At 44.9% G+C, this 25322-nt stretch overlaps 1 protein-coding gene across 1 annotated transcript in view; it reads left to right on the top strand.

Annotated features, from left to right (window-relative positions):
- Nucleotides 1-25322, top strand: part of Gdpd1 (glycerophosphodiester phosphodiesterase domain containing 1) — a 34851-nt gene that overhangs the window by 893 nt on the left and 8636 nt on the right. Inside the window, exons 2-6 of the mRNA XM_051158222.1 lie at nucleotides 6798-6840; nucleotides 11742-11877; nucleotides 15465-15510; nucleotides 23085-23203; nucleotides 23886-23975. Of these exons, the coding sequence (XP_051014179.1) occupies nucleotides 6798-6840; nucleotides 11742-11877; nucleotides 15465-15510; nucleotides 23085-23203; nucleotides 23886-23975 (434 nt within the window). The remainder of the gene's footprint in view (nucleotides 1-6797; nucleotides 6841-11741; nucleotides 11878-15464; nucleotides 15511-23084; nucleotides 23204-23885; nucleotides 23976-25322) is intronic.

The following is a 25322-nucleotide window of genomic DNA, read 5'->3' as shown; positions in this document are numbered from 1 at the left end:
GTACCTGGTGTTTTTTGTTTTGTTTTTTAATTTTAACAGCATCGTTTACCTAAGCAATGGCTCGTGGGTATCTAAGAGACTAAAACATGGTTTCCCGTATGATCATTATTTTTTTTTTAAGATAATTTTTTTCTCTTGCAAAAGTATATTTCCTACAACAGGCCACACCTTTGCCTCTTAGTTACTGTTAAATCCCAGTCATAATGTATAAAATACGAAATTGTTTCGGACACCTTAAACTTTTCTTTGAGGTGAATATGACACCAAGTTTAAGTTGCTTGCAATTTTACAGTTTCAATGGTAAATTCTACAGTCTAAAATTTGATGTAGTACCATAATGGCTTTTCTTTTTAGATTTGTCAAAGATGGGGTTTTTTGCTATGGAATGCTGTCTGCCCTGTAGACCTGTCGCTATGTAGACCAGCCTAGTCTGGAATTCTGCTTCTGGCTTCCCAGTGCTGGGAGTAAAGGTGTGGGGCACTATGGTGGGACCATGACTTATATTGTGACAAATAAGTCATAGAAGCACATTATTCTCCCACGGTTTCATCAGTTAAACACCTAGTAAACAATTTCCCACCGTTTGTTTTTCTGAGATTTTTTTTTTTTTCTCCTCTGTAGCCCTGAGTGTTCTGGAACTCACTCTGTAGACCAGGCTGGCCTCAAACTCAGAGATTCACCTGCCTCTGCCTCTCAGGTGCTGGGATTAAAGGCAGGCACTACTACTCCTAGCTGCTGGTGGTGGGCTTTTTTTTTTTTAACGTGTCTATGCCTAGGTAGATGGTGTGTTGGCATGCTATGTGTGGAGGTCAAAGGACATTATCAGAGATTGGTCCCCTAGTTTGAAATGAGGCCTTTTGTTGTTCGGGGCTGAATTCAGCAGTAAGCTTGACTTGGGGGATGGGGATTCTCCTGTCTGGCCTCCTATCTTCCACCAGGGGCACTGGGGTTACACACCAGCTGCTGGTTCTACTACTTATTGTAGTCACTGTTTCTTAACAATTAAACTTTATTATACAACCCAACTAGCTTACACAAGAGGGAAAAAAGGTTAAAAGAAAAACAGTGAACCTTCTGGTATCCGTTCCACGGGACGGGTCCCTAGGTGTCTCTGGCCTGCGTGCTCGCCCGGCCTGTTCGCTGATCCACACGCGCTCAAGCCCGGTCTCAACCTGCTGCTGCTCTCTCCTCTCCGCCTGTCTGTGTCACGTGCAAAGGGCGGTCTCCTTATCCCATTGAGGGTTGATTAGAAAAACAATAGTCCAGGTGGAGTCCCCAGGTCTGATTCCTGAATTCCAGGCCCAGGATGGCTCCACCCAGTCTATCTCAAAGTATCCATGGTGTGTCCAAGGGTAAAGCACGCCAAGAGTGCTTTCACCTGTGACAAAGCTTACAGTCTTTCCCACAACTTATGGCTTGTGCATGGATTCTAGGAATCTGAAGCAAATGACTTACCTACTGTCTGGACCTATCCAGTCCAGCCCTTGCCATCTTTGTTGTTGTTTTCTAAATGGCCTTCCTGTGTAGCTCAGGCTGGCCTTGAGCGGAATAGCCTTAGCCTTGATTTGAGATACTCCAGCCTCATGCTTCCTGAGTGCTGGCATCACAGGTATTTGTCATCACCAACCTTCCTTTTGAAGATGATTGTTTTATGGCTGAAGCATGTTGTTATATTTTTTTCATAGATTTTTTTTTTTTTTTTTTTTTTTTTGAGACAGGGTTTCTCTGTGTAGCCTTGGCCATCCTGGACTCACTTTGTAGACCAGGCTGGCCTCAAACTCACAGCGATCCGCCTGCCTCTGCCTCCCGAGTGCTGGCATTAAAGGCGTGCGCCACCACGCCCGGCTTTTCATTGATCTTATAAACAGCACTCTAGCACATTGAATGTCATCGTATAAATGCGGATGTTAATGAGAGTATAATGGTGGCCAGATGACAACTGCAGGAAACATCAGCATTGATTCGTATACAGAACATCTGAAAGATTATAGAAGGAGCTGGACCAATATTGCTTTCCTTCGTAGCACTTAAATCTAGATCACGGCCTGGGAGATGAGCAGAGGCAGATAGCTGCGTACAATCTGAGAGACGCCACGTGGTGGGAGAGGAGATCTGACTCCCACAACCTGGACTTCCATGCATGTGTGTGCACATGCGTAACATAAGTAAATGTTTAAAAAGGTCTTCCATATAAGGATATGCTGAGTGCAATGTTTCCTTTTCTAATTCTATCAAAGATTCACTGATCCAAAGTAGCTAGGAAGCAGTACGTAAAGGGGGGGGAGGGGAATTAATTAAAATGAAAACATATGGTGCTGCTGGCAAGTTGGTAAGGGCCTGAGCTTGGTTCCCAGACCTGTGTGACTGACGCTGGGTCCAGTGGCATGCACATGTAGACCCGGAGCGATGGAGCCAGACTGGTCTCTGGGGCTCTGGCCAGCTAGCATAGTCTGTATGGTGAGTTTAAGGCCAGTGAGATAATTCTGTCTCCAAAGAAAACAACAACAATAATAAAATAAAAGTGTTAGCACTTTAGGGCTGGAGAGATGGCTCAGCGGTTAAGGGCACTGGCTGCCCTTCTAAAGGTCCTGAGTTCAATTCCCAGCACCACATGGTGGCTCACAACCATCTATAATAGGATCTGATGCCCTCTTCTGTCTGATGCCCTCTTCTGTCATGAAGACATACAAGTGAACAGAGCACTATATACAAATAAATAAATATTTTTTTAAAAAGTGTTAGAAATTTAAAAACGACACCAAGGGGCTGGAGAGATGGCTCGCTCAGAGGTTAGGAGCACTGGCTGGTCTTCCAAAGGTTCAATTCCCAGCAACCACATGGTGGCTCATAACCATCTATAATGTGATCTGGTGCCCTCTTCTGGTGTGCAGACACACATGAGGCATACATAATGCTGTATAAATAATAAATAAATCTTAAAAAAAAAAATGACACCAGGATTTTCCTCCACATATAAACTCCCACACATACACATACAATAAAAGTATACAGTGAAACAGTAAATAAAATTAACAGTGTGGTAGTCCCAGAACTGTGGAGACTGAGATAGGAAGATTGAATCCAACCTGGTCTATATAGTGAAATGGCTAAAAAAACAAACAGACGAACAAAACACACACACAAGAGAGGTGTAGGCAGGAATATGAGCAATTCAAGGTCATCCTTGACTGCATGATGAGTTGGAAGTTGCTTTGTGGTATCATACATAAGACTCTGTCTCAATAAACCAGTACTAGGGCTGGCTAGATGGCTCAGTCGGTAAAGATGTTAACTGCCAAGCCTGATAGTCTGAATTTGATCCTTGGGACTCTCTTTTTTTTTTTTTTTTTTTTTTTTTTGGTTTTTGGAGACAGGGTTTCTCTGTGTAGCCTTGGCTGTCCTGGACTAGCTTTGTAGACCAGGCTGGCCTCAAACTCACAGAGATCCGCCTGCCTCTGCCTCCCTAGTGCTGGGATTAAAGGCGTGCGCCACTACGTCCGGCTTGCTTGGGACTCTCATAACAGATGAGAGCTTGTTTTTTTGTCACACTGACACAAAGCTAGGCATATAGCTGAGAAGAGGGATTTTTGTTTGTTTGCTTGTTTGTTTTGTTTTGTTTTTTTTGAGACAGGGTTTCTCTGTGTAGCCCTGGCTGTCCTGGACTCACTCTGTAGACCAGGCTGGCCTCGAACTTATAGAGATCTGCCTGGCTCAGCCTCTCAAGTTCTGGGATTAAAGGTGTGCCCCACCACCAGATTGTCTGTAGGCAAGTCTGTAGGGCATTTTCTTGACTAATGACTGATATGGGCGGGCGCAGTCCATTGTGGGTGGTGCCACCCGTGGGCAAGTGGTCCTAGAGGGTATAAGAAACCAGGCTGAGGCAAGCTGTGAGGAGCCAGGCGGTAAGCAGTGTTCCCTCATGGCTTTGCCTCAGTTCCTGCCTCCAGGTTCCTGCCCTGCTTGAGTTCCTATCCTGGCCTCCTTCAGTAATGGACTCTGAGGTAGAGGTGTAAGCTGAAAGAAACCTTTTCCTCCTCACGTTGCTTTTGACCTGACCTGCACGTGCACACACCATGGCGTGTGTACTCCCGTCCCACCTGCGTGAAATAAATAATCTGTAGTAAAATTTTTGAGGAGCTGAGGAAATGACGCTTGCCTAACATGCATGAAGCCCCGAGTTCCTTCCTCCTACACATATAAGCCAGATAACGATGGCACATGCTGTAATTCCAGCACGGAAGCTCGGAGACAGGAGGATCAGAAGTTCAAAGTCATCCTCAGTTACATAGTGAGGTTGGGGCTAGCCTGGAATGCACCAGACCCTGTCTTCGAAAACACAGAAAGGATTATTTTGTTTGTATGTACAATTGTTTAATTGTAGATCTGTAAACTGTAGTTAGTTTTTAAGAGAAACAGGAAAAAAAATTTAATTAGGCTGTTCCTGTGAGTCACATGATAATTATCTGAGAGAAAGTGAATTCTAGCAAGTTCATGAGGGAAGGCCTTACCCCTAAATAATTCCTTGGAGAGGAACACTGTGTTTCTTAATTAGTCCCACAGCTACATCCTGCAGGCTCCACCAGATGAGTCTCAGTACTCTTCAGGTAGAGCCCTTCTGCAATTTGCCTCCTAGCTCTACAGCAAACAGAAGAATAGGGAAGTCGTTTCCTTATAGAACTGAGCCAAGGCTATCTGAATAGCAGCATCGCAACATAAAAATCTGCAGCATAGTCCGTGTTGGAAAGCCGGGCTCAGATATGCTGTTTATGTGGCTCTTAGCTAATGTTTTGTTTTGGGTGGTGGTTTGTTGTTTTGTGTTGGAGATGGTATCTCACTGTGTAAGTAGTCTGGGCTGGCCTCAAACTCACAGTTTGTTCCCCTTTGGCTTAATGAAGCTGGGATAACAGTCACAAACCACCCCCCCCCCCCCCAACTCCCCCCCCCCCCCCATCACTAACATCCTTAGAGAAACTTAACTCCCTCACAGGGTGGCTGTAAAGACTTTAGTGGAATATGAGAAGGGCTAGGTGTCCTGTCTGCACAGGGCCTCCTGCATACCAGGCAAGCTCTCTACCCCTGACCCACATCTTCAGGCCTCTTCACCACCTATTCAGTAATTTAATCAGTTAATATGCTTTTAACCTTTTGTTTTTGGAGACAGGGTTTCTCTGTGTAGCCCTGGCTGTCCTGGACTCACTTTGTAGACCAGGCTGGCCTCCGACTCACAAAGATCTGCCTGCCTCTGCCTCCCTGAGTACTGGGATTACAGAATTTTAACACCTGGAAGGTAGGGGCAGGAAGATATCTGTGAATTAGAGGCCATCCAGGAATGTATAATAAGAGTCTATCTTTTTTTATTTTTTATTTTTTATTTTTTTAGACAGGGTTTCTCTGTGTAGCCCTGGCTGTCCTGGGCTCGCTTTGTAGACCAGGCTGGGCTCGGACTCACAGAGATCCGCCTGCCTCTGCCTCCCAAGTGCCGGGATTAAAGGTGTGCACCGCTGCTGCCCCGCCTCTTGCTGGGTTTTTCAAGGGCACTGTGCACTGTAAGCTCTCAGGAGCTGTCCTGTGGTAGGTGCTTGACCTTGAGGAGATGGTGCTTTTTAAGGTTCTTGTGACCTCTGGATATATAGAGTCTGACCTCCGTGCAGTCGCTGTGATGACTATCATGCAGTGGCTGCGTACATGGCTCTGATAGACGCAGTGCCTCTCAACCTGCGTCTCGATCCTGTGTGGTCTTGATAGTTTCTCATATTGTCAACCTAATAGGCATTGCTAGCATGCCAGCAATTGAAAACCATTTATCCTAAAACAGATCCTGAAATAAACTGCTTTAAAAATTACACATCAAAGATCTCAAAAGGGGAGCTTTGAAGTTGTTATAAGTATGCCCATAATTCAGATGGAGATAAAAGAAGTTCAGATAAAAGAATTGTGGACTGAAAGGACAGATGAATTAAGCAGCAGTTATTTATTTTTTTTTTTTTTAAAGTGGGTTCTCTCTCCCTCTCTCTTTTTTTTTTTTTAAAGACTGTCATCCTAGGCTGGCCTCCAAACTCCTGGGCTTTCTGCCTTTACCTTGCAAGTGCTGGGATTATAGACTTGGGCTTTCATGCCTGGTTTACAGAACCACAAAGTCTTGGGGCTCAAGTCTAGGACTTTGTACAAATTAGGGACTCCACTAACAGCTATAGCTCCAGCCTCAAAAACAAGCTCTAGGCCAAGTGGTGGTGGCACACGCCTTTAACTCCCATCACTCGGGAGGCAGAGGCAGGTGGATCTCTGTGAGTTCGAGGACAGCTAGGGCTACACAGAGAAACCCTGTCTCAAAAAACAAAAACGGGGCTGGGGAGATGGCTCAGAGGTTAAGAGCACTGGCTCCTCCTCAAGAGGTCCTGAGTTCAATTCCCAGCAACCACGTGGTGGCTCACAACCATCTATAATGAGATCTGGGGCTCTCTTCTGGTGGGCAGGCACTCATGCAGGCACAATACTGTATACATAATAAATAAATCTTTTTTTTAAAAAAGGAAGTGCTCTAGAAGAGTATCAGTGACTGCCATGGACAGTGAAGGAACCATCATCTCAAATCCCTTAAGTCAAATACATAATTTGTTGATTTAAAAAAAGAAAACCCTGAGGGGAAAAAAAAAAAAGGATTCTACCCACCTCACCCATCACACACACACATCTCACTTTTAAAAAAGGGGAGGGGAGGAGGATTTCATCCTAATTCCTAGAGAAATAAAATGTTCAAAATGACAAGTAAGTGAAACATAAACCCCGTGTTTTCACAGGTGCTGGAGAAAACCTGGAGAACACAATGGCTGCCTTCCAGCAGTAAGTACGCAGGAAGGCCCCTCCTCATTCACAGCCCAGCAGTGGAGTGAGCGGCGGGGACTCCGGAGGGACAGCGTGTGTATGTGCCGCTCACCTGCGAGGGTGGTTTCTATAAAGTGCCTTTTTAATAGTTTGAAGTTTTACAAAGCGTGCTTGGCTTCTCAATAATTGCAGAGCAGTCCAGAAAGACTCAGCTTCCAGATGTGGAAGCTGACGTCCGTGACAAGGGACAGACTGTGAGTGATGCTAATGGGTCCAGCGCAGAAAGAGCTACTTTGGCTGCTGGTCATGAGTAGGGTTGTGTGTCACTGAGCGCGGGAACCTGCAATCGTCTTGTATACAGTTGTTATCTTTTAATAAGATGAGTTAAATTGTTTCTATCTTTAAGGGATTCATGTTTCATGCAGATGCCTTTTCAAGGCTTTGTGGTAGCAGTGGAAGCTACGGGAGGGCACTGGTTGGCGCCCTTGTTCTTTGTCTCAGAGCCGATGATCACCACCAGCCTGTTTTCCTCTCTTGAATAACCAAACAGGATATGAAGCAAGGTCCATGAAAGGAAAACATTACCCATTCATATTTAGTCAGAAAAAAAAATGAATATGATTTTAAGCCAATTTTAAGGTCGAGTGGGCATATCTCTCTGTTGACCAGGTAGTCTTCCACTCCTAGGCAATTTGGAAACATCTTATATGTAATGCTGGAGGTTGAAGCCAGGGTTTCCTGTGTGCTAAGTGTGCACTCCATGCTGAGGTAGTCCCACATCCCAGCAGAATTTGGTCTAAGTTTCTGCTTTTCACCATTCGATGATATCTTAAAGATTATTTTTCTTCTGAGAGAGGTGGCTCACGCCTTTCTTCCCAGCACTGGGGAGGCAGAGGCGGGTAGTTCTGTGACTCTCAGACAGCCAGAGTTATATGGTGAGACTGACAAGAGTGACTTCAAGAAGAACCTGATCCTCAGACTGGGACCCTGCTGCCCGAGCTTGGGGGACCAGGACCTTGAGTGACAGCATCGCAGCCAGGAGTGTAGCCAAATAAATGGAACTCCTCTGTATCCAACCGTTCCAATAAGTTTGCCAGCGTTTTGCCTCTCTCTGCCTGAACTCCATTTCCCCGGTCCAGTGGTCAGCTTCAGCCAAGTACTGCCTCTTTTGCTCTGTGCACAGCTCCTAAATCCAGAGGGGGATCTTTGCCCTAACCCTAAGGAATAGAAATGGCGTCTCAACAAATATTTAAAATAAAGCCTGCACAGCTGGGCGTGGTGGCGCACACCTTTAATCCCAGCACTCAGAGGCAAAGGCAGGCGGATCTCTGAGTTCGAGGCCAGCCTGGTCTACAGAGCAAGTCCCGGGACCGCCAGGGCTGTTACACAGAGAAACCCTGTCTCAGAAAACCAAAAATAAATAAATAAATAAATAAAATAGAGCCTGCCCCCCACACACACCCACACCATAATTCATGAAGCATCCTTCCATGTGGCTCAGAAAATCCATTCACAAATCCCATCTCCTGTAGGCTGAGTAAGGCAGAGCAGGGTTTTTGTCTTTCTGTCTCCCATTCTCTGACATCCCTCGCTTAGGCTCTGACGCTCCTCAGTCTCACTAGTTGGTCACTGGAATAGATTTGGAGCAGCACGCCCCAAGAGCAAAGCAGTATGTTAGCAAAAGGCTGGTAAAGGGACGGCATTCATTTGTAGTGAGCGTGGAACCTAAAGCTAAAGACGTGTACTGCGTGCGTGCACATGCACATGTGGAGCTGACGAAGCCTTTGCGTGTGTGCACATGCTGAGCTGATGAAGCCCTTGGGTGTATAACACCTGCTGGGTTGGTTTGCGAACTCGTTCTCATAGACCAGGCTGCCCTTGAATGGAATATGTGTCCAAGAATAGCTCTACACTGATTGTCCTACCTCCACCTCCCCAGTGCTATGGTTACAGGCATGTAGTACCACACCTTGCAAAACCTGATTCCTAAAGCTAATAAAGCAGGTTATTAAACTAGGCCACACAGGTGAAGACTCAGAGGACAATGTAGTCCCTGAAATACTTAAGTGAATGGTAGGAGGAGGAAGAAAGTTATATTAGCAATACCTGGAAGGCTGATTTAGCATATAGTCAAAATAATTAAGTCAATGCCCTAGCTCTCATGGCTTTGTTTTGTTTTGTTTTTAAATTTTATTTTATTTTTTTATTTATTGTATATGAGTGCTTTATCTGCAGAAGAGGGTATCAGATTACATTATAGATGGTTATGAGCCACCATGTGGTTGCTGGGAATTGAACTCATGATGTCTGGAAGAGTAGGTTGCGCTCTTAACCGCTGAGCCATCTCTCCAGCTCACAGTTTTTAAGTGTGTGTGTATGTGTATCTCCTGTGTGAAGATTGCAGAAGTCAATTCTATCCTTTCATCATGTGGCTGCCTAACTCACTCACTCACTCATTTATTTACTTATTTATTTGGTTTTTGGATACCAGGTTTCTCTGTGCACCCCAGCCTCTCCTGGAATTCTCTCTGTAGACCAGACTAGCTCAAACTCAGAGAGCCACCCGACTCTTCCTCCCAAGGGCTGGGATTAAAGGCCTGCACCACCATGCCCAGTTGCTTTCTTCTTCTTCTTCTTCTTCTTCTTCTTCTTCTTCTTCTTCTTCTTCTTCTTCTTCTTCTTCTTTCTTCTTCTTCTTCTTCTTTCTTCTTTCTTCTTCTTCTTCTTCTTCTTCTTCTTCATGTATTTATTTGTTATGTACACAGTGCTCTGCCTGCATGTACAACTGCAGGACAGAAGAGGGCATCAGATCACATTGTAGATAGTTGTGAGCCACCATGTGGTTGCTGGGAATTGAACTCAGGACCTCTGGAAGAGCAGTCTGTGCTCTTAACCTCTGAGCCATCTCTCCAGGCCCGCTTTCTTCTTTTTTGAAACTGGATTCCATTCAGTAGCCCAGGCTAGCCTTGAACTCTACACCTTCTCAGCCTCCCAAGATGTACAGGGAATCTGCCACCATACCCACCATCTCATGATAAATTTTTGTTTACACACACACACACACACACACACACCACACACACACACACACACACACACACGGGAGATTCTGCCTGACTCTGTTTTGAGTGCACAATAAGGAAACACTGGGTTCTCAAGTGAGTTTTTAGGGAGAATCCTCTATCACCTATGCATAATTGGGTGTGCATATGATTAAAATCAGACGCATTAGTTAGACATGGTAGCACACACCATTAATCTCAGCAGTCCACTTAGGAAGCAGAGGCAGGAGCATCTCTGTGAAGTCAAGGTCAGTGTTTCCTTGTTGTGCACTGTCAGGAGCACATTTGAGTAGAAACTTTCTCAAGTTTTACGGTCACTGAGGGGAAGAGAAACTTATTCAAAGGTCACATACATGGAGCCCAATGTGGATAGGCACTGGAGGATGCTAGGTGTGTTATCCAGGTCTGTGTGTGTGTGTGTGTGTGTGTGTGTGTGTGTGTGTGTGTGTGTGTAGTATTTTCAGGCAAAGGAGCTAGAAGAGTTGGGTGTGCTGTGTGTCACTCAACCCAAGCACAGTCTGTTTACTGAGCTGTACCCCATGTGAGCATGCCTCAGTAGGCCTCATAGTGTCCCCAGGCTGCTCTAGAACTCACTATATATCCTAGGTTGGACTCAAAACTAGAGGCACTCCTGCCTCAGCTTCTCAGGTGAGCTCAGGTGTGAGCTACTGTATCCAGCCTTTGCTTAGTGAGTTTGCATCTGTTTATACACTTAGCAGCCATTTGTAAATCCTCAGTAGTGAAATGCCCTACCCTCTGCAGAGGCTAAGAGCTTCTCTTTGATGCGGCTCTGAAGCTCTCTGTTTCACTCTTGAGCTCAGTGATGGCTTTCATCTCCCAGAGTTTTACTTATTTTCATTGTTATCATTTCTATGTCTCTGACAAACTTCTTTTGTTCATGTATTATATTCCAAATTCACCCATTCATTCATCCATTCATTTTCTTCCTTTCTTTTTTTTTTTTTTTTTTTTTGGTTTTTTGAGACAGGGTTTCTCTGTGTAGACTTGGCCATCCTGGACTCACTTTGTAGACCAGGCTGGCCTCGAACTCACAGCGATCCACCTGCCTCTGCCTCCTGAGTGCTGGGATTAAAGGCGTGCGCCAACCACGCCTGGCTTCATTTTCTGGCTTTATTTTTGTTTTCTTTTGCTTTTAGATAGGATGCTATGTATCCTAAGCTGGCCTTGAGCTTCACCCTGTGTGTAGCCGAGGATGACCTTGAACCTCTTTTCCTGCTATAACTCCTGAGTGCTGGGATTACAGACAATGCACCGGCTCACCTGGTTATTCCCTTCCCTTCCTAGGTCACCTTTTCTTTGGAATCCATTGTTGAAGTTTTATGTTTTAATTTTCATTCTGTACTCTTTCTGCCTCCTCCTCCTCCCAGGTGCTGGGATTACAGCATATACCACAAGACCCCCTTAATAGTATGTCCAATCAAGATGTTAAATGCAGCCATCTTTATCTTAGTTTTTGACACCTTCATTTTATAGGTATTGAAATACAGACCACAAAAGGAAAGTCAGATTGCTCTAAGTTATACTAAGGTATTAGGAACTGCCACCCAAATCTCTTCATTTCTGGTCAAATATTTTCCCCACTGTATTGAAATGTGAGAATTACCCATCGCTGCTTATGGAAGAGACAACATGGTTCACTTATCACAAGTCACAGCATTTTAATAACTTATTATAAGATCACAGCATCACATTGATGAAAAGACAAATGTGGTTGAGATGTTTGAGTGTTGTTGGGCGCCTTGGATTTTAAAACGAGAATTTGCATGTGTGATACATGTAAGGTAGATGCTTACTGGGTTTCAAAGTGCCGGTCTTTCCTCTCTCTCACGTCCTCAGCGCAGTTAACATTGGAACCGATATGTTAGAACTGGACTGCCATATCACAAAAGATGAGCAGGTTGTCGTGTCACATGACGCAAATCTGAAGAGGGCAACCGGGATCAACGTAAACGTCTCTGATCTCAAATACTGTGTAAGTAAAAATAAACCAATATGTTGTTATGCTCGAGGGTAATGTTTTTAAGGCAAGAAAGAGCCAGGTGTCACCTCCACAAATAACTTTTGAAAACGAAGAGGACTACGCTGGTGTAGTGGCTCGCAGATAAAAACGCCAGCACCTGGGAAGCGGAGGGACCGCCAAAGGCTTGATGCCAGTCTGAGCCAGTCTTCAGGTCTGGGCTTCTGTCACAAACAAACAAACAGGGAGCAGATTGATGGCTCTGTGGTTGAAAGGGCTGCCTGCTCTTCCAGAGGTCCTGAGTTCGGTTCCCAGCACCCACATGGTGGCTCACAACTGTCTGTAACTCCAGTTCCAGGGGCTCCAGTGCACTCTTCTGGCCTCTGTCGGTACCAGGCACGCAAGTGGTGCACAGCATACATGCTGCAGGCAAAATACTTAACAAAATAGAAAAAAGAAAAGTGAGCAAAGCCCTTAAAGAATAACAGTGATAAAAATAAATGGAAAAGGGGGACTGGAGAGATGGCTCAGTGGTTAAGAGCACTGACCGCTCTTCCAGAGGTCCTGAGTTCGGTTCCCAGCACCCACATGGTGGCTCAGGACCATTTATGATGAGATCTGGTGCTGTCTTCTGGTGTGCAGGCATACATGTAGACAGAACACTGTATATGTAATAAATAAATCCTTTTAAAAAAACAAATGGAAAAGGAAAAAATGTTAAGTTGCCTTGGCATGCAATGAAGAATATATATAATTCAAATGTGTCTGTGGGGACCTGCATTATCCTTTTGTTTAGACGGAATCCCACATATCCCAGGCTGGCTCCCTATGTAACTGAGGATCATCTTGAACTTCCTGATAACCCTGCTTTCACTTCCCAAGTGCTGGGATTGTGGGTACAACCACTGTGCCAGTTTACACAGGTGCTGAAGACGGAGCCCAGGACCGTATGCCTACTAGGCAGTTACTTTACCAGCCGTGTGCCATCCCCAGCCCCAACATCATCAAGTATGAAATCACATTACAATTCAAACCGCCTATTTGAATCATGTTTAATGTAGGAATTAGCTTCAGCCTTCCAGTGTAGGAAAACATCATTTAAATATATCCAGGAGCCAGCAAGATGGCTTAGCAGATGGAAGTGATCGCCAGGAGAGGCTGACACCCTCAGTTTGAGCTCCCTGGTCCAGGTTAAGAAGCCAGACGAGGGGCTGGAGAGATGGCTCAGGAGTTTAGCACTGGCTGATCTTCTAGAGAACCCGAGTTCAATTCCCAGCACCCACATGCAGCCCAAAACTGGCTGTAACTCTGGTTCCAGGGGATCTGGCACCCTCACACAGACATATATGCAGGCAAACCACCAATGCACATAAAATAAAAGTAAACAAATACATTTAATAAATAAAGAAACCAGACGAAAGGAAAGGGGGGGGGGGGGATGATCCTATCCACAAGATGAGAAGTGGAGAAAGGAAAAAGGAAACTTGGGGGCCAGCTAGCTTGGAGTACACGGGGCAACAGAAATACCTACTTTAAACAAGGAAAAACTTGATTCCCAGACGTTCTCACCTCCATGTCCACTGTGGCACACATGGTGCCCATGCCTACACACGCACACACATGCACATCCACAATTTTATAAGCTGGTCATAGAGGGAAAAAAAATCTGGGCTAACAAGATAGCTCAGTGGATAAAGGCATTTGAGGCCAAGCCTGGCAGTCTTAAGTTGTGTCCCTGGGATCTGTTTGGTGGAAGGAAAGAACTGACTCCTGCATTGTGTCCTCTGAATGTCCTGTGGTACATTCGTACTCTCACACACATGCTAAATAGATGTAATTTTTAAAAATGTAAATCATGGGGAACAGCCCCTCCCATCTGCGCGCTTCTGCGCAAGCCCCGCCCTCCGTGGGGAAACCTATGCGTAAGCTACGCCCCCCCCCCCCCCCCCCCCCCCCCCCCCCCCCCCCCGTCCTGGGCTTCCTGTGCTTGGAGAGCTGGCAGGCGAGCCTGCGACCTCACGAGAGTGGCCACCTGGCTTCCTGAGAGGCGAGGATTGGCGTTAACCCTCAGCCTTCGCCTGCGGGGCACCGCGGCCTTAGCTCCAAACGGGTCCCACACCTCTTGGATGGAGCAGGGCGGAGGGAGGAGCGGTTGGGATGGGCGTCCCTAAGGGGACCTATGGCCTCCTAAACAAACCCCGACCTGGCTTCACCCACCAGGAAAATAAATAATTTCTCCCCATCCAGGAAAAAAAAATGTAAACCATACAATCTATATATGTACATAGTAGTAAATCCTGACAGATAAAAGCCAGGCATGTGGTGCACACCTGTAATCCCAGCACTTGGGAGGCAGGAGCAGGTGGATCCTCATGAGTTTGAGGCCAGCCTGGTCTACAAAGAGAGTCCAAGACCCAAGATTACACAGAGAAACCCTGTCTTGAAAAAAAAAAAAAAAAAAAAAAAAAAGGAAGAAAGAAAGTGTCCACTTTTGTTACCTGAAGAAAACTAACAATATGCTACAATGTGTTGGTTTTATACAGTTTTATACTCAACAGAGATTTTGTGTATATTGTGTTTCAAGTACTTTAATATAATGGAGGTGATGGCATATTCCTATAATTACAGCACTCAAACATTTTGCCAGTACTTGTCCTGGTGGTGCACATCTTTAATCCTAGCACTCAGGAGGCAGAGGCAGGCAGGTCTCTGAGTTTGAGGCCAGCCTGGTCTACAGAGTGAATTATAGGACAGCCAGGGCAATACAGAGAAACCCTATCTCAAAAACAAACAAAACAAAACAATAAGAATACAAATTTAGGGCCTGGAGAAATGGCTCAGCATGTACGACTGTTCTTGCAGAGGGTCTGAGTTCAGTTCCCAACTTCAATGTTAGCCAGTTCTGGGGCGTCTGACATCTCAACCCCATCTGTGCTCACACATAAGCGCGCGCGCACACACACACACACACACACACACACACACACACACACACACACACCACACACACACACACACACACCAACACACACCACACACACACACACACACACACACACACACACACACACACACACACACACACACACACACACACACACACACACACACACACACACACACACACACACACACACACACACACACACCCCTACCTACCTACCTACACATAATTAAAGATAATTAAAACAAGCCGGGCATGGTGGCGCACGCCTGTAATCCCAGCACTCGGGAGGCAGAGGCAGGTGGATCGCTGTGAGTTTGAGGCCAGTCTGGTCTACAGAGTGAGTCCAAGACAGCCAAGGCTACAAGGAGAAACTCTGTCTCGAAAAACCAGAAAAAAAAAATAAAGTAAAACTAAAGAGGCAAAACCTTTTAAAATGTATATAAATTTAAATAGTACAGGTTTCTTGTGGGTGGTGTATAAGTAATTATATCATGAATTTGCCTCTGGAAATGCTAAAGGATGCTAGGTTTAAATGTATTCTGTGAGTTTCTCTTTTTTAAAGAAAACAATTTTTATGTCATAATGTGAGACACTAAAGCGCTTTTTGATTTTGAGAGCTAACCTTTTTTTTTTTTTTTAATCATATCTTTTAAAGGAGCTCCCACCTTACCTTTGCAAACTGGATGTCCCATTTCAGAGAGGTAACATTTCTTTTTTATGATTTAAACACTGACATGAAAGTATATTAATTTATGTCGAGAATAAGAGTAATTTTTTGCTAATAGTATTGCCCTCTAACCTGACCTCTGACCTACAAATCTAAAACCTTGATGACTAGCTAAATCTAAGACTATTTGGCCCAAAGATTTAAATTCAGTTGATAACTAATTGAAGCCTAATACCATAATAATTATATGGGTTTGTGGGGGAGCAAGGGTATGTGTTTTGAGATTGTCTCAGTCTATGTCCCAGCTGGCCTTGAATTCAGTGTATATCCTAGGCTGGCCTCAAGCTCACAGTAGTCCTCCTGCCTCAGCCTTCAGTGTGGTAGGAGTTGTAGAAACAAGCCACCATGCCTGATGGCTTTGTGCTTCTTTCTGTCTTTTCTTTTTCTTTTTTGTACTTCTAAAGCCTCAAGTTTTATAGCATTGCCTAGTAGTAGTTGCCCATTATAAACAGAATGAAGGACAGACACCCAGACAGAGCCAGCCTCTCGTAGATCCTTTCTGGTTCTGGAATATTTGATTCTGTCACCAGCTGATCCATTTTTGTTTTTCTTTTTCTTGTTGGTTTTTCAAGACAGGGTTTCTCTGTGTAGCCTTGGCTGTCCTGGACTCCCTTTGTAGAACAGGCTAGCCTCGAATTTGCATCAATCTGCTGGCCTCTGCCTCCCAAGTGCTGGGATTACAGGTGTGTGCCATCACACCTGGCTCTATTTAAGTTTTTTAAGTAGCATTTATTTATTTATATTTGTGTGTGTGTGTGTGTGAGAGAGAGAGAGAGAGAGAGAGAGAGAGAGAGAGAGAGAGAGAGAGTGTGAGTGTACACGGTCATCTACCTGGGCCATGCTGAGCTTGTAGACCTGACAGGATAGTTGAAGAAGTTGTTTGCAGCTCTCCTTGCACCTTGTGGGTTCTGGGGTTCAAACTCAGGTCATCAGACCTCGTGGTAATGGCCTTTACCCACTGAGCCACCTCACCAGCCCACCGACACAGCCTTGCTTTGTAGCCCAGGCTAACCTGGGATTCACCATGTAGCCAAAGCTGGCCTCAAACCGAAGAGCTTCGTTTCCTCTGTGCTCTGCCTGGCCCAGCTTCTGAGTACCTTTTACTGTGAAATTAACTTTGTCAGTTATATAATCTGGAGATACTGTGTTTGTCAGTTATGTAATTTGAAGATAACATAAGACACACCTGACCATAAGACGCACCCAGTTTTTAGAGCAGTAAAACTGAAACAGCAATCAGCCCATAAGGCACACCCTAATCCCCCCCCCCCCTCCACACACACACCACTTTTTGAGGGAAAAAAGTGAGCCTTATGGTCTGAAAGATACGGTACTTTCTGCCATCTACAGGCTGTCAGTCACCCGAGTCCCTTTATACTGTATTAACCGCTTGTCAATTATATGATTTGAAAATATTTCTGCCATCTATAGATGTCAGTAATCCTGTTGACTGGTTGGTTGTTTTTAGTTGTTGTTGTGTATGTGTTTATATACAAGCTTGTCACAGTGCACACGTGGAGATAAAAAATAACCTAGGAGAGTCGATTCTGTCTTTCATTGCGTAGTATTGAACTCGGGTTGTCAGGCTTGGTGGCAGGCATCTCTTGCCTTCTGAGCCATCTCACAGGCCCCAAGGCATTTTCTTTTTCTTTTCTTTTCCTTTTTTTTTTTTTTTTGAGATAGGGTTTCTCTGTGTAGCCTTGGCTGTCCTAGACTTGCTTTGTAGACCATGCTGGCCTCAAACTCACAGAGATCCGCCTGCCTCTACCTCCCGAGTGCTGGGATTAAAGGTGTGCGCCACCACGCCCGGCTTTTGTAAGGTATATTTCAATCTGGCATATGTTTGATTTGTCTTCACCTAAGTACCTTTAATCTATGTTGGTTTGTGGAAATGTTCTTTTCACTCTTGTAATTTATGTTAAACTTTCTGAGCCTCTATCAGTTTTAGATAGATTGGATTTATGAAGGTTAAGATGTGAAGTTTTTAGCTACATCTGCAACACAGTGGTCTCAGCAGGAAGATGTGAGGGACAGGCTCTGCCCTGGCTAGAAAACAACCTCAAAGGAAAAGAAAAAGGAAGCCAGGTCTGGTGGTGCATGCTTGTAATTCCAGCACTCTGGGAGGCAGAAGCGGGCAGATCTCTGTGACCCAGCCAGGAAGACTACAAAGTCAGGCTTATTCTTGGCCAGCCTGAGTTACGTGAGATTCTGTTTCAAACAAAACAACCCCCCCCCCCCACTTTTTATGTCTCCTCGTAAAATCTTAAACTTATGAATATGGAGAGCCCTCTGAAGCCAGCTAGCCCATCTTCCCTTACAGAGAAGGGAACTGAAGTCACAGAGGAGATTAACGTGATGAAAGTCATATATCGAGCAAATGACTGAGCTAGAACTTGACACTGTTTCCACCTTACCTGGCCAGCGCTCAAACTCAGCAGCGCTTGCCTGCCTGCTGACAGGTGCTCAGATTTCAGACAACTAAAGATTTTTTTTAAAGCTTTCTGAGACAAAGTCTTACTGTGTAGGCTAAATTAGCTTCAAACTCAGATCCACTTGCCTCTGTCTCCTAGGCTCTAGGCCACCAAGTTCAAGGATAAAAACAAAAGTGAAGCCAAAAAAAAAAAAAAAGTCCCTTTTAGTTATATTGTCGTTGACTCATTGATTTTAGACTACTCAATGTTTGGGCCAGGCAGAGGGAGGTAGGTCTCTGTCCCTGATCTACATAGCAAGTTCCAACGAGCCAAGGTTCGTAGACCCTGCTGAGCCATCTTGCTGGCTCCTTGTCTCTGCATAGATAGCCCAGGTTGCTTTACTGAGATTCTCCTGCCTCAACCTCCGGATGCTGGAATGTATGTGATGGCAGCTCTATATAATTTGTTTGTCTAAAGTTAGTTGTGTCTGTTTGACCTTTTTCTGTGTCCCTTGTCATCTTACTTGGCTATGGATAGCTATTGGCTCATGGCAAGTCATTTGAATGTCAGTTTTCCATACTTAGAAGACAACAGTTATTTTACTTAACTAGACTATCGCTGTCCAGCTAGAACCTTCTGCAGTGATGGGAGCATTCTGTATTTCTGTGTCCTGATATGAGACAGCCAAGAGCCACATGTGTTTGTTGAGTTTGAGGTAAGTCTAGCACAACAGAGAAATTGAACTTTTAAAAAAAAAATTTTTTTTTTTTTGAAGAGATGGCTCAGCTTGGCATGGTGGCACGCACCTTTACAATCCCAGCACTTGGGAGGCAGAGGCAGGCAGATCAATGTGAGTTCGAAGCCAACCTGGTCTACAAAGTGATTCCAGGACAACTAATACTGCACAAAGAAACCCTGTTTGTTTTTAATTACAAAGCTACTTTGGGGTGTGCCCCAAAGAAATAAAAAAACATTGGGAAGAGGTAAACCCCAAGAGTGCTGGGGACGAAGGGGGAGGGTACTTGAAGAGGAGGAAGCACAAAAGGGACCCACCCGCTGCAGACTGAGGGCAGAGAGGATGCCCTCGGTGTTGGGATGCATGAATACCACGCAAGCGGTGGGGACTGGCTACAGCTAGACAGGCAAAGGTCCGTAGACACAAAGCTGCAGGTTCCTCCTCTGCCTAAGCCTTTTTCTGCTTCTCCAGTCCCTCTCCTACCAGCCATAAGCCACAACAATCCTTAGGCAGGTGGAGGTGGATCTGAAGACCAGCTTGGTCTATGTAATGAATTCTAGGGCAGCCAGGACTACATAAAGAAACTGTCTCAAAAACAGAAAAGGTTTTTCTTTTATTTATTTTTCTTTTTCTCAAATCAAGGTCTCATGTAGCCCAGGCTAGCCTTGAACTTGCTATGTAGCCAAGGATGGCTTTGAGTTTCTTGGTCATCTTGCCTCCATCTCCCAAGTGATGGGATCACAGGCATACACCACCTTGACCTGTTTAGGTAGTGCTGGGGTTCTAACCCACAGCCTAGTGCTGGGCAAACACTACCAGCTTATCTGTATTCTTAGCCGAAGTTTTCCACATTAAAGAATGATATTTATAGCTATTTATTTTACGTGTGAGAATGTTTTCTCTGCATGTGTATATGTGCCTGGTACTTTTAGAGGCCAGATGAAGGCATTAGACGCCTGGAAATGGGTGCTGGGAACCGAACTTATGTCCTCTGAAAGAGCAACAAATTCTTCTAACCATCTCTCTAGGCCAAGCTTTCAATTTTTAAATGTAGGTTTTTATAAGGTTTATTTATTTTATTTATTGTATATGAGTGCTTTATCTGCAGAAGAGGGCATCAGATAACATTATAGATGGTTGCGAGCCACCATGTGCTTGCTAGGAATTGAACTCAGGACCTCTGGAAGAGTAGGCAGTGCTCTTAACCTCTGAGCCATCTCTCCAGCCTGGTTTTTTTTTTTGTTTTTTTTTGTTTTTTGTTTTTTTGTATTGATTTTTATAGTCTGTGATAAATTTAAACTCAGTTGTAAGTACTAGATACCCATTCCCATGATTGTTGTGTTTTTTTGTTTTTGTTTGTTGTTGTTGTTTTTGTTGTTGTTGCTTTGAGACAGTTTCTCTGTGTAGTCCAGAAACTCGGTTTGTAGACCAGACTAGCCTCGAACTCAGAGCTCTGCCTGCTTCTGTCTCTTAGTGCTGAGATTAGGCATGCACCACCACTGCCTTGCACATCTCAAGATTTTTCTAAGACACTAAATACAAAATGAATTTAACTGATGAGTTTAACTGCATGACTGAAAAGCCCAGGGCTTATATACCTTCATTCATGGCTGGCCCCAGATATTCATGCAACAATTGTTTTCTTTCTACTTGATCTCTTGGATTTGTGTTTTATCTATTAGCTTTGTTCTCAAGGACTTAAATTTTTTTTTTAAAGTTTATATATAGTGGGGCTACAGATAGGTAGTCATGTCTCTGTGTGTGGAGATCATGTGGGAGTCAGTCCTTTGCTTCCCCATGTGTGTCCTAGGAAATAGCTCAGGGCATCAGGCTTGACAGCAGCACCTTTATACACCCAGCTCTATCTTTTGTTACCTTTTGCCTGTCTGTCTGTCTGAGACAGGGTCTCTCTACATAGTACTGGCTGCCCTGGAACTCACTGTGCAGGCCAGGCTGGTCTCCAACCACCGAGATCTGCCTGTCTCTGCCTCCTGAGTATTTAAAGGTGTACATTAGCACAACCAGCCTTATACATAATTTTTATCACTCCTTTCTCTGAATAACAATATTGATGATAATAACTTAACAGATTAGGGCTGAAAAGATGGCTCAGTGATTAAAAGTACTTGCTGCTCTTTAAGAGGACCTGGGTTCAGTTCCCAGGCACCACATGGTGACTAGCAACCGTCCATAACTCCCGTTAGGGCATCACACAACCTCATCGAGCCTCTGTGGGCACCAGCCAGCCACACACTTGGTGCACATACAGACATGCAGGCCAAACACTCATACACTTAAAATAAAATGAATACATCTTTTACAAATATTTATTTTTGTTTTTGTTTGGTTTTTAGTTTTCCGAGACAGGGTTTCTCTGTGTATCCTTTCCTTGGCTGTCCTGGACTCACTCTGTAGATCAGGCTGGCCTCGAACTCACAGCAGTCTGGCTGCCTCTGCCTCCCGAGTGCTGGGATAGTGTAATTGTTTTACCTGAAAATTATTCTCAAATCTCTGAACACTTAAATGATAATCTCATAGCAAAGCAGTCTCAACTAACGAATGGTTAATTAAAATAAATAGCTGGGGATAGTGATACATACCTTTAATCCCAGCAATAAGGATCCAGAAGCAGGCAGATTTATTGAGTTTGAGGCCAGCTTGGCCTACAAAGAGAGTTCCCAGACAGCCAGGACTATACAGAATGAGACCTTATATCAAATAAATTAATTAAATTATTGTGTAGCTACTCAACATTTAAAAATCCTCATATATGAGGCCGGGCAGTGGTGACGCACACCTCTAATCCCAGCACTCGGGAGGCAGAGGCAGGCTGAGTGAGGTCACATGTGTGTAGTCCCAACATTTGGGAGGTGGGGCAGGAGAATCAGTCATTTAAGGTGAACTCTCTCTGTGTAGTGAGTTCAAGGTGATGGTGTGCTACAGGAGATACTGTCTCAAAAACCAAGACCATTTAAAACATCAGTGGGTGCATGTAGCTCAGTGGTGGAGTGCAGCCTATAACATGTGAGTGAGGCCCTGGGTTTATCCCAGGCAGCATAAAAACAAAAGGCAAGAAATAGCTGGGCGTGGTGGCACACACCTGTAATCCCAGCACTCCAGGAGGCAGAGACAGGCAGATCTCTGTGAATTTTAGGCCAGCCTAGTCTACAAAGTGAGTCTAGGACAACCAAGTCTACACAAAGCAACCCTGTCTCAAAACACAAAACAAAGCTGGGCGTGGTGGCGCACGCCTTTAATCCCAGCACTCGGGAGGCAGAGGCAGGTGGATCGCTGTGAGTTTGAGGCCAGCCTGGTCTACAAAGTGAGTCCAGGATGGCCAAGGCTACACAGAGAAACCCTGTCTCGAAAAACCAAAAAAAAAAAAAAAACACAAAACAAAACACGAACAAAAAGTCAAGAAATAAGCCAGTGAGAAAATAATGAGTTGTCTGGATGTCAGTATTAGAGTGTGATACGTGTATGCTTTTGCAGTGCATTACCACTGGGACAGCTGGACAGACAGTGCATAGATCTGCGTATTGGTTATCACAGTCTTCATGCGACTCTAGTTATCTTGAAAACTTTACACATTGAAATCACAGAGGCAAGCGGATCTCTTGAGTTCAAGGTCAGCCTGGTCTACAGAGTGAGTTCTAGGATAGCCAGGGCTACACGGAGAAACTCTGTCTCAAAAATAAATAAATTAACAAATAAAAAAATTGAAATCATAATTATAAATGTATAACATGATTTTTTTTTTTAAAAAAGATTTATTTATTTATTATTATGTATACAGTGCTCTGGATGCACGTACACCTGCGGCCAGAAGAGGGCATCATATCACATTATAGATGGTTGTGAGCCACCATGTGGTTGCTGGGAATTGAACTCAGGACCCCCGGAGGAGCAGTCAGTGCCCTTAACCTCTGAGCCATCTCTCCAGCCCGATGAAATTTGTTGCTTGCTTGGGTTTTTTGTTTTTGTTTTTCCCCTGTAACAGGGTTTCTCTGTGTAGCCTTGGCTGTCCTGTACTCTCTATAGACCAGGCTGGCCTCAAACTCAAAGAGATCTGCCTGCCTCTGCCTCCCTGAGTGCTGGGATTACGGGCGTGCGCCACCACACCCAGCTACATGAAAATATTCTTGTGTATCTGAAAATATCAGGGTAAAAACTGTAGGCACATTGTACTGTAACTGTGTCGAATATGCACAGGGAAAAAGGAAGCCGTCAGGTGCTGGTGGTGGCTTGTCCGTGTTGCTGCATGTCACGTGATTTCTCTTTCCTTTACCCTTTGCCTCATCTTGTCATTGTCCTAACCTGACCCTGTAGTTCCAACCATTAACAAAGTAAGAGTCACCCTTTTAGAATGGAAGTCACCTTTTAAATTTTTTGCTTTCTCAGCATGCAAGACTGAGGGAAAAGATAACCGAATCCCATTGCTGCAGGAAGTGTTTGAGGCTTTTCCTGACACTCCCATTAACATCGACATCAAAGTCAACAACAATGTGCTGATTAAGAAGGTACGCAGTGTGCGAGCAAATGTGATAGTCTGGGCATCAGCCTTGCTTGGTTTCAAAAACTAAAGGTTGGAGCGTAAGAGACTGATAGCGATCAAGGAAACTAGTTTAAAGTAATGCCTGTGAAGGTCACAGTCCTGGGGCCTGTTCTCAGAGTGAGTCAGCCTAGCCTAGTCATGGATAAAAACGTAAGCTCTCATAGGCTCCGTTCAGCTGGACATTTCTATAATTGTGTTTTGTTTTTAAAGATTTATTTATTTATTACATATACCGTGTTCTGTTTGCATGTACACCTGCACACCAGAAGAGGGAACCAGATCTCATGATAGATGGCTGTGAGCCACCATGTGGTTGCTGGGAATTGAACTCAGGACCTCTTGAAGAGCAGACGGTGCTCTTAACGGCTAAACCATCTCTCCAGCCCCTAATTGACCAGCTTTAGGTTGTTTCATTTTGGTTGATGTATGTCACCTTACTAAGTAGCCATATTCTATCTAGTAAATCTGTCTCAGACTGGTAAATGTAAACAATTTTGTATCTTATAATCTCAGTTTGATTACCGGTTTCCCCACAATTGTATACTATCTTTTGCCAGGTAACTTCTTGTAACCCATTTTTAAAGCAAAACGGTTCAGGTGGGTTTATATACAGGCCCATGCATAAAGCCTTGGATTTTCCCTCGCAGGTCTCGGAACTGGTGAAACAGTATAAGCGAGAGCACCTGACCGTGTGGGGCAATGCCAGCTCTGAAATTGTAGACAAGTGTTACAAAGAGGTAAGCTTCCGAAGCGACACAGAATGCCGGCTCTGAGTGCTGACTCTTCCCGCCCGCCTCTCCGGTTCAGCAGTCCCGCGGATGAACCGCTCTGCGTGGAGGACCGGAAAAATCGGAAGGAGGAGGGCGTGGGCGCGCCTTCATGCAGTGACGGGGCATCGGGCCGATTGTTCCCCTGGTGAAAGAGAAAGGAAACACATTCTGAGGCAGAGGGAGCCTAGGCTCCCGGTCTCCTCTGCGGGAGTGAGCCCTCCACTTCCAGAGTCAGAAGGGAGCCGCAGACTTAAAAGAGGGCTAGGTAGCCGAGAAACAAGAACTAGGTTTTAATTCACGAAATATTTTCCATGCATTCTAAAACAGTCTAAAAACAAGAGTCCAAACTAAGCTTAAAGATAAAAGGGACAGACCGGGGTGTGATGGCGCACGCCTTTAATCCCAGCACTCGGGAGGCAGAGGCAGGCGGATCTCTGTGAGTTCGAGGCCAGCCTGGCCTACAAAGTGAGCCTAGGACAGCCAAGGCTACACAGAGAAACCTTGTCTCGAAAAAAAACCAAAAACAAACAGAGGTTGCTTTGAAGTGTCCAAATGGAACCAGGCCAGTCACACCTTTTTGCCAAATGAGACTTTATGGTTTCTTTCTGGAGACAGGAGGGAGTGCTTCCCTTATCTGCGCACAGGTAAAGCTGGCTTCTCCTGAGAGGAGCCGCCTTAGACCTCTGCCCAGGAAAGTCATTTCAAAGCTCGTGTACGAATGGAAGAAACTGCCCAGCGGTTGCGAATGGAGACGAGGGGCTGCATCTAGCAGCTTATGTCTGTTGTGATATCGTCTGGGCGTTTTGATTGGGTCCACTTCCTCCCACAGTTAAAGAATTAAAAGACAGGCAAAATCTGAAGTGCCTCATGTAGCAGCAGAAGAATCCCAAGCACGGGGGCGGAATGACCAGTTGAAGGAAAGTGTTTATTGGGGGGGGGGGGCGGGGACAAGGAAACATACACAGCAGAGAAAAAGACCCTCTGCAAAGCGGAGGGCAGACGGGAGGGGGGGGGAATCGCTTGGTTTCTTCTCAAGCCTTGGGAGCTTTAAAGCCTCTCAGGAGTCAGTCCCTTATGTTAGGGTCGGTCAGTTGGAGTACAGGTAAGATGGTTGATTGGTTGTATGCATTACAGATGAAGGTAATCTCTGTGTTGTAATGTCTATTTTATTGGCACATTAAATCTGTGCGTAATTTCCAAACAAGCCATTTCCTTTTTCAAGTTGTCTTTGCTCTCCCCCGCCACACACAAGCGAAAGTGATGAGCGTCGCACGGTGCGAATAGTAGGACATTCAGCCCTTGAAGTTTCTCTAA

This window comes from Acomys russatus, chromosome 16 (assembly GCF_903995435.1).
Source record: "Acomys russatus chromosome 16, mAcoRus1.1, whole genome shotgun sequence".
Classification (NCBI taxonomy): domain Eukaryota; kingdom Metazoa; phylum Chordata; class Mammalia; order Rodentia; family Muridae; genus Acomys; species Acomys russatus.
Note: the sequence above shows the minus strand (reverse complement) of the source record. Positions and strands in the feature narration are given on the sequence as shown.